This window comes from Sinohyriopsis cumingii, chromosome 9, assembly GCF_028554795.1.
Source record: "Sinohyriopsis cumingii isolate HCF-2022 chromosome 9, ASM2855479v2, whole genome shotgun sequence".
NCBI lineage: Eukaryota > Metazoa > Mollusca > Bivalvia > Unionida > Unionidae > Sinohyriopsis > Sinohyriopsis cumingii.
Window position 1 is genome coordinate 42,976,329 of NC_142969.1, and position 15,439 is coordinate 42,991,767.

A 15,439-nucleotide genomic window follows, 5' to 3' on the forward strand; every position below is an offset into this window, starting at 1 on the left:
CTTTTGTTGAAGCTGCATTCCCTTTTCTGGGTTCACTGCAATACTGATGGTTACTCTTCTGATCATTTGCCAGCTAACCAAGCCATGTTCCTTAAATATATACAATAGCTACTTACTTTTAAAAGGGACAAAATGTACTATTTCCCTCTCTGTATCATAAAAGAAAACTACTGGTAATCTCATGAATTTTCACACAAATTACGTCAATGTGTAATAAATAAGAAAATGAAGAATGTATGAAAAAAATGTTTAAAGACAACCATGCTTGTTTTTATACTGAAAAAGTATTGTGTAAATATATTGAAACAAAAGTCATCAAAATTTCGCATTTTAATGCACATCAATAAATAAAAAAATGATAAAAATGATAATTCAAAATTGATATAACAGATATTGTATCTTCCAAAAGGAATTAAGGATGAAAGAATTACATTTTAACATAAAGCTCTTAAAAACACCTCCTCCAGTGATTCTGTCATGATTTTTTTCAGGGCTTTTGGAACATCTCATATTTTGATGTGTAAAAACATGGGCGGGGAGGAAGGCACTTGCTAAGTGCTAGTATACATGTTCTGACATTCAAAAAATAATCTAATGTGGGTATGTGAGAAAGCTTGCCAGTAGTTCTCATGGGTCGGTGGTTCTTTCCGGGGTTTTTCCGGGTTCTTCCCCCACCATTAATACTGGCCGCCATGTATAGCCTATCTTGTGCTGAAAATGGCATTAAACCTGACAAGAAAAACAACAACAAAAATAAAAAAATAATAGTTCAAGGTCTATTTGACAGGAGATCGCCATCTTTGTTGCAACCTTGGCTGTTTTTGTGTATGAGCATGAAAAAGTTCCTTTTTCAATAAAACCTTAGCTGGAATGGAAATCTTTAACTAGAACACCTTTATAATAGTGAAATAGTTATTTTATTTACTTTTTCGAAGCAGGAGATGAACATCTATGGTTAAAACAGTCATTTTTAAGAAGACTAAAGCCCAAAAAACAAATAGACATAAATAAGTAAATGAAAGAAAGGTACATAAAATTGCATGTATAGAATGTCTCTATATTTTGAGATCTTGAGTTATCCATGTCTCACTGATCTTGTATTACCAATGTCTTTTTGTGTTATCCATGTCTCCAGGATCTTGTATTACCAATGTCTCTTTGTGTTATCCATGTCTCCAGGATCTTGTATTACCAATGTCTCTTTGTGTTATCCATGTCTCCAGGATCTTGTGATATTAATACCTCTTGATCTTATGTTATCCACATTTCATTAGTTTGTTTCATATATATCTCCTGGACCTTGTATTATATGTTTCCAGGATTTTGTGTTATCCATGTCTCCTGGATCTTGTGTTATCCATGTTTCCTGGGTTCTGTGTTATCCATGTATGTTGGATCTTGTGTTACCCATGTCTACTGGATCTAGGATTGGATGGAGTCATTGATATGTCGATACACATTTGGAAAGAAAAACAAAATTTAAATGATGAGAAAAAACATATTTTTGTAAACAGTGAACAAGAAACTAATCAGTTAAAAGTTTATATAAATTGTCTACCCAAAATAATGTCACCTCTGTAAGATAGGTATATCTAAAAAAAACAAAATTAAGTAATTTTAAACTCTGTGACATTTCTGACAGAGCTGAAGTGATAATCAGAGATGATAATTTTACCAAGTTTCTCTTCTCCATCTCAAAAGGCATTAACAAATTTAAGCCATTTATCTTAAACAGCTTTAAATTCATAGAGCAGAAAGTAGAGTTTGATACAAAAACAAAATCTTGACAAGATTGGACATCCAATGTGGCACATGACACATTCTATACTGATGTTCATAAGTTTCATCTATTTATCTCAAATGGTTAAGAAGGGAAAAGGAATATGTGATGGAAAACCTAAAATACAGACATGTAACCCAACTCGGAAGATATGACCTTAATGTGGTACACAGCGAAATACTGACCTGTGACCTGAAACTATGAAGAAGGATTTTAAATTGGAACATAGCAAAATACTGACCTGTGACCTTAACTATGAAGACACGACTTTAATGTGGTACATAGCAAAATAGTGACCTGCGACCTTAACTATGAAGACACGACTTTAATGTAGTATGTAGCAAAATACTGACCTGTGTCCTTAACTATGAAGACACGACTTTAATGTGGTATGTAGCAAAGTACTGACCGGTGACCTTAACTATGAAGAAAGATTTTAAATTGGTACATAGCAAAATACTGACCTGTGACCTTAACTATGAAGACATGACTTTAATGTGGTACATAGCAAAATACTGACCTGTGTCCTTAACTATGAAGAAGGATATTAAATTCGCACATAGCAAAATACTGACCTGTGACCTTAACTATGAAGAAGGATATTAAATTGGTACATAGCAAAATACTGACCTGTGACCTTAACTGTGAAGAAGGATTTTAAATTGGTACATAGCAAAATACTGACCTGTGACCTTAACTACATAGATATGGCCTTAATGTCGTACATTTCTGACCTGTGACCTTCACTACATAGAAATGGCCTCAGTGTGGTACATTTCTGACCTGTGACCTTCACTATATAGATATGGCCTTAATGTGGTAGACTTCTAGTATATTTACTAGTTTCATACACTTATCTCAAATGGCTTGAGATTATACAGTGGATAAGAATGACTTGGACCAGTGCATGGACAGAATAAAATTAATACTATGTACATTTCTTATTGCAAAAAAGGCAGTGGAAATAGGTGTATATTGAATATAAGTGTACATATCTCTTATCAATTTCTGGTATAAATGTTATATCCAGTACAATATTAACCAAATGCAAAACCAGAAATGTCATTTCTTTGCAATTTCATACACATGTATATTTAATTTGTTGATACTTATGAAAGTTGACATGCCACTCGTAATATTGTCAAAACAGCTGGGTCTGTCAAGTCAGGAAAAGAAAGAATTTACTCTTTTTTAAAAGTACATCAAATGCTTTTGAGCAATCTAAACTTTAAAACAAATATCTTAATTGCCCAAAATTTGAATAAGTGTGGAGTGTACTATTGCTGGAAATGTTAATATTGAAAAGTACATATCGAAAATGAATGTATAGTCTGCTATATTTTGACCAGATTACCATGACGGACACATTCATCATGAACCCATGTTTAATAGTCATCATTGTGATTAACTGAGATTTCAAAACAAAAACTATTTTTCTTCTTTCAGCCAGAGTAACCTTAATTGACTGACCTTTTGGCTCCCAAATCAACAGTCTTTTTCCTTACCATAAGTGCAAGCTTTCTACTAAGTTTGGACCAGGTCTGTGATCTGAACTAAAGTTATTATGAAGAAACCATTTTTCTTCTTTTAGTCATTGACCTTGACCACTGACCTATTAATCCTTGACCTATTAACTCCAAATGAAATAACCTTTTCCTTCCTCCAAGTACAAGTCATCTAAAACATTTGGTTAAGGTATGTCATGTAATGTTATTCTGCATAAACCATTTTTTTTTATTCTTTCAGTCACACTCATCTTGACCCTTGACCTCTTGATTGCAACATCAATAGGGATTCTTACTCCAATAGCAAGCCGTCCATAAAGTTTGATAAATGTGGGTAGTGGATAACTCAAGTTATGGTACAGAAACCATTTTTCCCCAATAACTTTGACCTTTGATCCTGAAATTGACAGTATTCTTTCTTACCCACGTGCAAGTTATATATACAGTTTGGTATCTGTCAATGTTAGAGAACTCGGGTTATTGTGCACAAAACATTTTTCCTTCTTTCAAGCAGAGTGAGAACTCAAGTTATTGTTCAGAAACCATTCTTCCTCAACAACTTTAACCTTTGGCCCTGAAAATGACAGTATTCTTTCTTACCCACATCCAAGTTATATAAACAGTTTGATGTCTGTCAATGGTATACAGGTTATTGTACACAAACCATTTTCCTTATTTCAAGCAGAGTGACCTTGACTTTTATGCCCAACACTGCTGGGTTTCTTCCATAGCCCAAATGCAAGCCAAATTGATAGCAGACATAGAAGGAAGGTTAGACAGATGGACAGACATCATAACATAATTTGTTCTGTTTTATAATGAACGTATAAGAAGTAAGCACTAATGCATCTTCTCCACATTTCACAGTACTGATGTAGGTGGAACTAGCACCAGTACTATCAACAAGAAACAAATCATACAAAATAAAGAAACAAGATCTGCTGAAAATCAACTCATATAGAACAATACACAAGGATAGGGTAAAGACCAGAATAAGACACTGTCATGATAAAGTGTTTTAACTATGCTGGTGAAAGATAAAGCACGTCTATTTCATGCTAATGTTTTAATTTATGAATGTTGACACATGTTTTCTGGATTTACAAAACTGGTGTGAAATCTTTATCCTGAACATGTGTGACCAGTGACAGCAACATGTATGAAAGTGTGTGTGTGTGTGTGTGTGTGTGTGTGTGTGTGTGTGTGTGTGTGTGTGTGTGTGTATATATATATATAATTCAGTTTCATATGGTATGTGTATTTAATGAAAACTGGATTTCACAAATGATAATATTGTGCATTTCTGAATGTTCAAAAAATTAATGGCTAATTAGTGCATTTTAATAATGAAATATAGCACCTTAAATACAGTACACATGTTCCATGTTGTCATCTCTAAACTTTCAATGACTGTAAAATAGAAAACAATGGTGACACAATATTAAGACATTTAATTTGGCACAGTATTATACAAAAAAAATGTAACACAACATAGGTACACTAGTCTGACAACATTTATTATGAAAGAAAAAAATTCAGTTAAATGCCAATTCAAACATTAAAATGTGTAATTTGTCGCATTACATGAAGACAACATACCTTATGCATCTGCACACAAGTGCAAACTGCACATACCCAGATCTGCCATTGCATATTGTGCCAAAAGACCTGGGTCTATGCAGTTTGTTAGGAGTAACAAGTAGAACAAACAAAATGGACCCAATCTGCCAGTGCATTAAACAATGGCAGATCAGGGTCAAAATTAATTGCGGTTTTACTCTACTTAAAAGTGAGAACATAAGATAAGGTGTACGGTATGAAACCATATACTTTTCACTGTAAAGACAAATTTAGCTAAATGACGCTTCTGTTTTGAGACAAAAGTACAAAAACATTTCAAAGGTGTAGTAAATTTCAAAATATCTTGTTCTGTTAGCTTTGTCAATATTTTCTCTAAGCGTAAAGTGATGGCTACTATTTATAACCTGTAACATGGGCACAAATTTGTGTGGTTTGTGACTGTATGAATGAGTTCATTGGGACAAAATTTAATGAAGTCAAAAAACTGTTGCCCTTAAATATGTTTGTTGCTTCCTGCAGCAAGAGGACAAAGAAATGGTCTCCATCCATCTGTTTTGTGAACACTCTTGCATTCATATAATTGTTAGATTTCAACCAAATTTGATGCGAAGCTTGATCTCAACAACAGCATGGGCAATTTAAATGATGATCACATTCTGCTCATATTTCAAACAGGAGTTATGGCCCCTTGATTATCTTATCATAGGCATTGCTAATACACAGCCTAGTGAACAAATTAACTTTCACATTTATAATTAGATTTCAACCAAATATGCTGCAGCACAAATAAGTCTGATGAAAGCACATTCTGAACATATTGCTAAGAGTTATGGCCCTTGATCATCTTAACACTGGCATTAATAATGCAGAACCCTGTGAACATTCTAGCTTTAGCATTAAAAGACTGTAACCAAATTTGTTCTGAAACTTCCTATTTACAATAGTTTGGATGAGATTAATTGTAGGAAGATTCTGCACAACTTTCTTTGAGTTATGGCCCTTGAATGACTTGGCACTGCCAGTGGTAATATTCAACCTAGTGAGCACTGTAGCTTCCACGATTATAATAACATTTCAATCAACTCTGTGAAACTTTAAAAGCTTCTATTTAGCTATGGCCCTTGATGATATTGCCATTGGTTTTCTTAATGCACACCTTGGGTACCTCAAGAGTTGCCAATTTTTCTTTTTGTTTTAGCCAAATTTGCTTCAACATTAATCTCATCAAGAGCTCAGATGGGTTCAATTTTCAGCATATTTGACTTGTATTTGTAAGAGTCACTGCCCTTGACAAATCTAGAATAGATAGTCAATTGGTACAGAAACAATTCAGCATTCACATTATTAGCATGATTTCATTTATTTTCTGTGACTGTTCTGCCTTTGATAATTACCAGATTTCTACATTTTAAACCCTTAAGTGACTTAGAATAGGCATCTCATTGGCTTAAAAACAATCTAGGATCTATTCTTTGTGTTTTCTTTATTTCAACCAAACACAGCGAAGTTTTACCATAACAATGGCTCGGTTGAGTTTGATAAGGCATATATTTGTTTTTATTTCTGACAAGACCCTTACTCATCTTAAAATAAGCATCCCTCTGCCAGCCAGATCTTCGATGATATCAATTTTAATTCAAATTTTCAAGCTGTATTTCACAGAGTTTACCTTGAAACTCATCCAACAATACTATTTTTGGTGCTGGTTTAATATCATGGATATATGTTACTCACATATAAAACGATACTACATTAATATTTCTGATTCATAGCAATTGTTTGACAAAAGAAACAATTTAGAAAAAACAATCATATTTTACATCTGATAGTTCAGTTTCATCCTAAGCTATCAAATACATGTCTAATTTTCATCCACTGATGTTTGACAACTTAAATTATTCGTTGCACATTAAAGACAATAAGATATTCTGAAGAAGATCCGACATGCCTTTGGTATTGCATAAATTCATGTTTACTAGTATTAACCATGGATGTAATTTTATGTATCTACAATTGAAGAACATCTACATACAATTAAAAACAGTTCATTAAGGTGGCGCTCACCAGATAATAAGTACTTTTGAGAGAGTGACGTATGTAAGGTGAAGTAGTTCGCATTTAAAACATGCACAGTGGAGAGAATGTTTGCATACCTCTATGCTACATTAATGTAATGTGGATGATATTTCTTTTGGATATTGTACTTTTGGAAATTTTACATGATTTAAGCACACTGCTAACTAAAATGACTGCTCCCTTGTGTTAAAAAATCAGTCTGAATTAGTCTAAAGTACACTATACATAGCAGCTATTAAAATAGGGAAAATGAATTTTGCCAGACTAGACAATACCAGCTTCTGAAAGTGCAATGAATGAATTACCAAATATATAAAATGTAAAAAAAGTTATCGGCTCTTTTTTATACAAATGACCTCTGAAGTTCAGGAAGTGAAAATGACCAAGTAGAGCTAGCACTTTTTTGAAAGGTGCACATTTGAAGTAAGGCCAAGCTGTATACTCTATAACACATAGTACACCCATCAATCATACACCAAAATAAAGGGAATTAAAGGTTCTTTGCATTATACCTAAGATATACAAGGTCTTTTTTAAATAGCCAGTATAACCAGTGAGGAAAGCCGGGGACATTCTTTTTCTTTAAATTCCTAACCCTATGCAAAATGCGAAACTGTATAGCGCCACCTTAAAGAAAATAAAAAAATGTTTGCAATTATTTTTTTTTATTTTTATATAATTATGTATGATGTTCTGAATAAAATGGTACATTCATATTGCGTTTAAGCATGAAAATAAGCTAATTATGATCATTTTTCTCTTGCTTACATAATTTGCCATGAGGTATGTTTGTGTGAGTAGTGACCTTAATTATGGGGAAATTAGAAGACTTAGAATATAGGAATAGAGTCAACTTAAATTTAAAACTGTTGCAATAAGTGACAGAAATATATGGTGAAAATGTTTCTTTTCATTTATTTGCAATGAAATAAAAAAATAAATGATGAGAAAGTGAATTCGCTTCTTCCATATTAAACAATAGGCAAATATTTTACACTTTGACCTTTGACCTTTATGAAGCTGATGAGTTACCTCCCTTTTCTAATTGTAAAATTCATTGTTGATATCTCAGAAATAATTCTGGCTAGTTTCATGTTCCTATCATTCAGCATAACATTGGTTGCTATGTTTACAAAATGTAATGTGCATTCTTAAAATCGCTCACTTTTATCATGGGGGGGGGGAGGCTGGACTTGTTAGAGACTCTGACACTCATAAATACTGTTCTGTGGGGAAAAAAGCAGGAGAATTATTCATAAGGATTGTTTTGATGCTTGCGACTTAAATGTTTCAGCCATATAAACATAATTAAATCATAAAAAATAATACCTACATCTTCTTTATGGTGGCGCTCACCAGATAATAAGTACTTTTGAGAGAGTGACGTATGTAAGGTGAAGTAGTTCGCATTTAAAACATGCACAGTGGAGAGAATGTTTGCATACCTCTATGCTACATTAATGTAATGTGGATGATATTTCTTTTGGATATTGTACTTTTGGAAATTTTACATGATTTAAGCACACTGCTAACTAAAATGACTGCTCCCTTGTGTTAAAAAATCAGTCTGAATTAGTCTAAAGTACACTATACATAGCAGCTATTAAAATAGGGAAAATGAATTTTGCCAGACTAGACAATACCAGCTTCTGAAAGTGCAATGAATGAATTACCAAATATATAAAATGTAAAAAAAGTTATCGGCTCTTTTTTATACAAATGACCTCTGAAGTTCAGGAAGTGAAAATGACCAAGTAGAGCTAGCACTTTTTTGAAAGGTGCACATTTGAAGTAAGGCCAAGCTGTATACTCTATAACCAATAGTACACCCATCAATCATACACCAAAATAAAGGGAATTAAAGGTTCTTTGCATTATACCTAAGATATACAAGGTCTTTTTTAAATAGCCAGTATAACCAGTGGGGAAAGCCGGGGACATTCTTTTTCTTTAAATTCCTAACCCTATGCAAAATGCGAAACTGTATAGCGCCACCTAAGGAAGAAGTATATATTCTGTGAAAATAAAGGAACTGTGTGCTCACTTTTCAAGTCTCGAACAAAGCACATACAGTGGAGAAGCTTAATATTTATTATAAAAAAATGCACATAAAAGCAATGACAAGCATCTGAATGATCAAGATGACTTCTATTAAGGAAAAAGGAAAAATGTATGGTTCTGATCCAGTAACATTACAGAAATTGATGTAAGGAGGGGAAAAATTCAGGCAAACAACATTTACTTATATCAAAATGTTGGGGGTACTAGTGGACATCAGGTGATCCTATTTAATACAGCAGAATCATATCTGGCATATTGTTTAATTATAGTCATGCATTATCTCTACAAATGAACAATTTATTTTTGAATACATAAGGTTACACAGTTACAGGTGCTGGTAGATTTTCCATATCTCCATTTTCACTTAATATTACAACACTGTATGGAGAACACTCGTGAAAACCCATTACAATACAAACCCATCCGTAAAACCCTTTTTCAAAATCCTGAATTTCACGGCACCAGCTTTTTATGCACCAAGATATCTGAATTACTGATGCATAGATACTAACTCCAAATGCAGAAATTCCTACAGTAAAAGGAAAAGTCAAAATCAGCAGTGGACATAATCCAATTCTGTGCCATATTGTTCTCTCTTCACTTAAGTAAACTATTAAATTATACCAAGTTAATGTTCCAAGATAGAATGACACAAAAAGTGATGAGAGCCATGAGAATGGAACAAATATTATTGACAGAAAAATTACATGCAGCCCCCTGTCCAGTCCACAGGAACATTTGGAATTACTCGTAAGGTCCTCCTGGTTGAGTTTCTTTAGTTCCTGATCTGTGAGTCTGAGGTGCACCTCAACCAACTGACCTGGATTCAGCCCACTTTTAATTGTCCCCTTAAAGGTCACTAACTGAGAGCATGATGCATCCTTGGCCCCTTCTGCTTCAATTGAATGTGAACTCTGTACCAGCTGGTCACTGAAGTGGGCACGTCGAGTCAAAGAACTATCAGCCCCTGCAACTTGATCTTGCACGTCTTGTGACGATGATGGGGAAGCACTCTGTCTTTCTCTCATGACCTCAGAAGACATTCTGTTACTGTTTTATAATCACAACTATTAAAATGGCATCCTAATGTCTTTATCCATGTGTGTTAAACTGAAAATTGAAGAAAAAAATCTATAGCACAAGTTATAAAAAAATAAAATAACCCAGCATTTGCAACACTCCTCCACTTGACTGCACACTCAAATTCAAATTCTGAAAACTTAAAATAAATAAACTGAAATACAAGACATTTTAAAGTTATTATAAAAAACATTTAGATACATATGTCTATAGAAAATGTATACTATATTTTGTCACAAGTGAACAACAGTAAATTTTATTTGGAGTGAGCATAAACCGTACACACAGTATATAATTTTTTATCTTTCCGAATAGATAAATACCTGTTTCAAATGTTGCAAGTTGTAACTGCAACACTGAAAGCAGCTATTTACATTTTAAAATAAATACCATTTCTCAAGTCAGTATTTAGATTCTTCTAAGATGAAACATGAAAAAATGTCAGCCTGAATCTCATTATAGCCATCATCATGCACTGTTGTCATGCTGAATGTTGCTGATGGTGACACATGCCTCTAAAATGGGAATCTACTATGCATGACAAAAATATATTTTATTCCACGCATTGTAAATGTGGACGACATAGGACTCGTGTAAGAATACAGCTTTCTTCTTTAGATGCTCAGATTTCTTCATATGATTCCAGGGCGACATTAGTCTAAAAACACTGCAGCTCAGGATAAAGGAAACTATGAACTAGAGACCAAGATCAGAAATTGGATGTCCTGAGAGACTGGTTTCACAGTAACATTCGTCTAAAAACACTGCAGCTCAGGATAAAGGAAACTATGAACTAGAGACCAAGATCAGAAATTGGATGTCCTGAGAGACTGGTTTCACAGTAACATTCGTCTAAAAACACTGCAGCTCAGGATAAAGGAAACTATGAACTAGAGACCAAGATCAGAAATTGGATGTCCTGAGAGACTGGTTTCACAGTAACATTCGTCTAAAAACACTGCAGCTCAGGATAAAGGAAACTATGAACTAGAGACCAAGATCAGAAATTGGATGTCCTGAGACTGGTTTCACAGTAACATTCATTTTGGATAATGATAGGTACAATGCAGTCAGTACAAGTCTGGAAATGCAACTATACATACATATTGTACAAGTTATTTTTGCATCTGACAGGTCAGCAACAATATGGGGTTGCAATTAACTAATTCCGTAATTAGGAACGCTGTTAAGGTACTCTAATTTACTTACTTTACCTACATTGCAAATTTGTTAAAACTGATGTAATATATCATAGTAAGTCAGAATTTCCTGTGCCTTGTATATTGCATTGGATTAAACAATGGTCATTTTGAACTGCCCTCAATTGGATGTAATCAGTGGTCATTTTGAACTGCCCTCAAGTTATTACAACATCATAACTGCACTGACATCACAATGACTAGATGACATATCATAACTAACAGCAATATATGCACTCACTTAAGGCTACTGAAACCTAATGATTTCTTTGATTGTTTTTCAAAATAAAGCAGCAGAAATAAAATTAAAAATAATAAGTAAAGTTATATCATTCATTCTGAAACATTAACAAGTGCAAGTTTCAGCACCTAACATTTTTTAGAATCTGTTCTTCACACATCCAGCCTGATTTTCATTTTGCATAAAGTTACCAATTCAGGAAGTATCAGTACAATTACATCCAGGCCTCTTTCAGAGTGTCAAAGTTATTTGACTCGCATCAGAAAAGGACAAGCATGTTCTAAATGCATGTTCTTAATGCCATCTTAGATGTGCTGTGGTGGTCATCTAATAAAGAACATTTACCTCAGTCACTGGTTGGTCATTCTCACTGACTTCGTTGTGTTTATGTGAAGCAGAGCTCTCAGTATGGTTTTGAGTGTGTGTGTGTGTGATTTGGATTTTTAATGTCGCTTTAACAATTTTACAGTTATATCTCTACAATGTCTGCAGTGTGACAGTTTATAGTGATGTCTAACACTGGGGCATCATGCCACAGACACGTAGCATCATGCCCCACCAAGTCACATTATCCTGACACCTGGCCGACCAGTCCTAGCATTAACCTCTTAATGCTAAGCTCAAAGCGAGGAAGATGCTAGTACCATTTTTATATGTTTTTGGTATGAAATGGCCGGAGTTCGTACCAGCAACCTCTTGTATCCGAGGCGGACACCCCAACCACTAGGCCACTGGAGCAGTCCATGTAGGATTTTGAAAATGGAAGTCAAGGGCAACATTTTATGAAAATGAAGGTCAAGGGTTACATACTTCTGATAATTGACTCTATTACATGTATAAAGAACTCAACTTTTAAAACTGAGTCCTGAAACTGGAGGTCCTACAAGCAGGGACCCTCACTACTGACAGCCTGGTGAAGTTATTATTCCAACAAGTGTGACCATCAAGTGCTACCCTTACCTTGACTGAACCAATATCTTGCAAGGACACAGTGTGTTATGATATTCACTAAAATTATATGTACTGTGGAGTACAAAGGTAGTTTGATAGTTTGTTTGCAGGTTTAATACCTTTTTTCAGCACATGATAGGTTATACATTGTAGCCAGTATATTCTGGTGGAGGAAGAATCTGGGAAGAACCACTGACCCATAGAAAGCTACTGGCAAGTTTCCTCACTTTGGCTAAGCTGAAACTATAAGCTATGTGGACAGAGGTGATATGTGAGTGATCTGCAATGGCCAGTACATTCGACCACTTGATCCCCAAGGGCATTTGCAAGTAGGCAGACATGAGGTTGAAAATCTGTTTCTACTCTACGTTTTTTTTAACTTGTAAACAAGACTTTCTGGTCACTTACGAAAGATATCGAAGAATAAAGTGCCTTGCTCCCATAATTGCATAAAAGAACTTTTAAATGGTATTGAATATGCACCTTATCCCAAATGCATTTGTTAAACTGATGCCAGTCATCTTTCTCTTTCCAGATTAGCATGTTGAGTTTGTGCTACATTACTCAGTGTGCAGTCCAAATAGACTTTCAGTATTTGTCATTATCGTATGCTAAAAACAAGTAACTTCACATATCAACAAAAAAGAAATGTCTGCAGATGAAAACTAGCTTCAGTCATCAAGACTGAAATAAAACTAATTGTGATCGTTAGTAATTTCCCATACTCAGAGCATAATTATATCTTCAGAGTCTGAACTTTTCGGCAATATCATACTACCTTCATCAGCGACTAAGAATTAATTCTTCAAGGTCAGATGAGTCAACCAATAATATGCTGTATGGGTTAAATATTTTTCAAATCAAACAAGACATCAACCAACTGGTAAATGACAAAGAAGCAGGATACTTTGAATCAATCCTGAAAAATCTCCATTGATGAGCTGCATGGCCTAGATTTTGGGAAAAGTCTCAACATCTGAGCTCTATAGTACTGAAACACCACCCCATTTATCTATAAGGACACCTACCAAATGAAAAACAAAAGGCTGCAACGATATGAAAAATGCACAGAACATAGTCATTTCATTCACTCATTTATAATGTCTAACCTGATTGTTGCCAGTGGTCCCCAAACACAGACATCTTGCTGGCATTTCAAATCAAGCAGCAGTTTTTTTAGTAACAGTATGCCATATTCGCATGGGTGAATCTGTTTTCAAGCAAAAGATGTCATGTAGTTCTCAATAATTCTGTAAATTTTGGACTCATTTGCACAAGATTGTCTTCATTTTGTTTGTTCAATTTGTTTTAGAAATATTAAAACTAGACAGTGCAAATATTGGATGCAGACAACACTGTTTTTACTGAAATGGACTATTCCAGAAAAGCAGAAAAAGACAGTGAGCAGTCTGTCTGCTTGTTTACATCAGGAGATTCCATTTGCTTGGAAACTCCAAAATGTCAACAGTGTTTGGGACCTCTCAGTGACAGGTTAAACATTAGAAATGAATGAATGAAATAACTAAATTTCATGCATTTTTTAACACCTGTACTGGGATAGAAACTAATGGGTGGTTCAGTGACTACTATAGATAATAATGTTATAAACTGGGTATTTTATTCAGTGGTTTGGAACTAGTCCTACAATGTAAGACATAGCACATGTTTTTGTTTTAGTGCTCGAGGTCTTACATGTAGGACTAGTTTGGAACTAAATGCATTTTTTTAAAAAGATAATCAGGGACTTTCTGAACAATGAAAAATACAAACTTATGATGACAGACAGGTTCCTTTCTTGGCAGCCTGCTGGACTACCATCTAAAAGTTAAAATTTGTCCCAGTTAACACAACAGATTGACTGAAATAAAGTTAAATTTCAGGTGACTTTAACTAAAGTAATAAAGTATAATCAAGGTAATAATGTCTGCACATCTAGACAATGACGCTGCAAGGAATGAAACTGTGCCGAAATGTCATGCTAAATTTACTACAAAATTTATGCCTCTTACATAAAGAAGATTCGATTCAGTTGTACATATAAAACTCCACGAGTAAATTAAGTTGGTGAAACAAGAATAATCACTAAAGTTTTACGCTTTGATTAACTATTAATGCGTATTTTTATGGAGGTAAGTTTGTTTTGCTTGGGATTTTTTAATGCAAGATTTCTGCACTCATGCTGACAATTTTCTATTACCTCGAAAATACGTCTTACTATAGATAGCTTTGCTACTATAATTTGTATTAAGACAATGTGTCTATATTTTCGGCTGTACTTGATTAAAACATAGTTTCAGATTATTATCTTTTACGGTTTACATTTCCATCGTCTTTTTTAGCCATGAAAGTTTGGTTTTCAAAATTACAAACATTTAGTCGACGCCTTTGTTCGAAAAATAGCACATCTTTATGAGCGTATACTCTTTCATGATATGCTGCCATACGGTTGTTGACCCCTGGGTCAGCTTAACCTTAGTTCTTCGTCTTAGCGCATTAGTACACTATCACATTGACTGGATTCTGAATGGTTGTAATACAGACGTAATTACATTTTACCTAAAAAGTACAGCATACACGACCAGGCTATATACATGGTGGCTCAGATGCACCTCATTGCCTGGGTCATCTCATTTACAGCATCGAAGCAACGGTACTCTAACCCATTGGAATAAGTACGCTGTTTTACCACAGGGGGTTACCTCCACCTCCTATATTAAATAATAGAGTCACAACCATGTAAAAAAGATATCTTTAGCAAAACTTGCACTGTCAAAAAGGAGAGAAATGCAGTGAAACAGTGCGTAATAATGTAATATGCAGACTGTGTGATTCAGTTAGCAGCAGAGGGGGGCGAACAGACCACTTGTCTGAAACCTAATTTGCTTAAAGTATAAGCTTCTTCTGAAATAAAAAATAAGGTCACTACGTACCTGACCGAGAGTTGTGTTTACATACCAGAGGTCCC

The 15,439-nt window shown here is 34.4% G+C and overlaps 1 protein-coding gene and 1 long non-coding RNA gene across 5 annotated transcripts; both read right to left on the bottom strand.

Annotated features, from left to right (window-relative positions):
- Positions 1–894: 894 nt before the first annotated feature.
- On the bottom strand, positions 895–4,616 carry LOC149791636 (uncharacterized). The gene is made up of 2 exons (XR_016423379.1): positions 2,301–4,616; positions 895–2,244 (listed from the first exon to the last, which is right to left on the bottom strand). It is a non-coding gene; the product is annotated as an uncharacterized LOC149791636 (long non-coding RNA).
- Positions 4,617–9,017: 4,401 nt separating this feature from the next.
- LOC149791637 (transmembrane protein 169-like) lies at positions 9,018–15,220 on the bottom strand. Of its 4 annotated transcripts, none has more exons than XM_089969234.1 (2): positions 15,031–15,220; positions 9,018–10,113 (listed from the first exon to the last, which is right to left on the bottom strand). In XM_089969234.1, the coding sequence occupies exon 2, from the start codon at positions 10,044–10,046 to the stop codon at positions 9,321–9,323; it is 726 nt and encodes a 241-aa protein (XP_089825360.1). In that variant the 5' UTR covers positions 10,047–10,113; positions 15,031–15,220; the 3' UTR covers positions 9,018–9,320. The 4 variants fall into 4 exon arrangements, with proteins under 4 accessions (XP_089825360.1, XP_089825357.1, XP_089825358.1 ...); XM_089969231.1 differs by lacking the exon at positions 15,031–15,220 and adding an exon at positions 14,845–14,932; XM_089969232.1 differs by lacking the exon at positions 15,031–15,220 and adding an exon at positions 14,794–14,893.
- Between the last annotated feature and the right edge of the window lie 219 nt (positions 15,221–15,439).

Bases quoted from the DNA above. Each gene is read 5' to 3' on its own strand.
- LOC149791637 (XM_089969234.1), bottom strand. From the start codon at position 10,046: ATGTCTTCTGAGGTCATGAGAGAAAGACAGAGTGCTTCCCCATCATCG.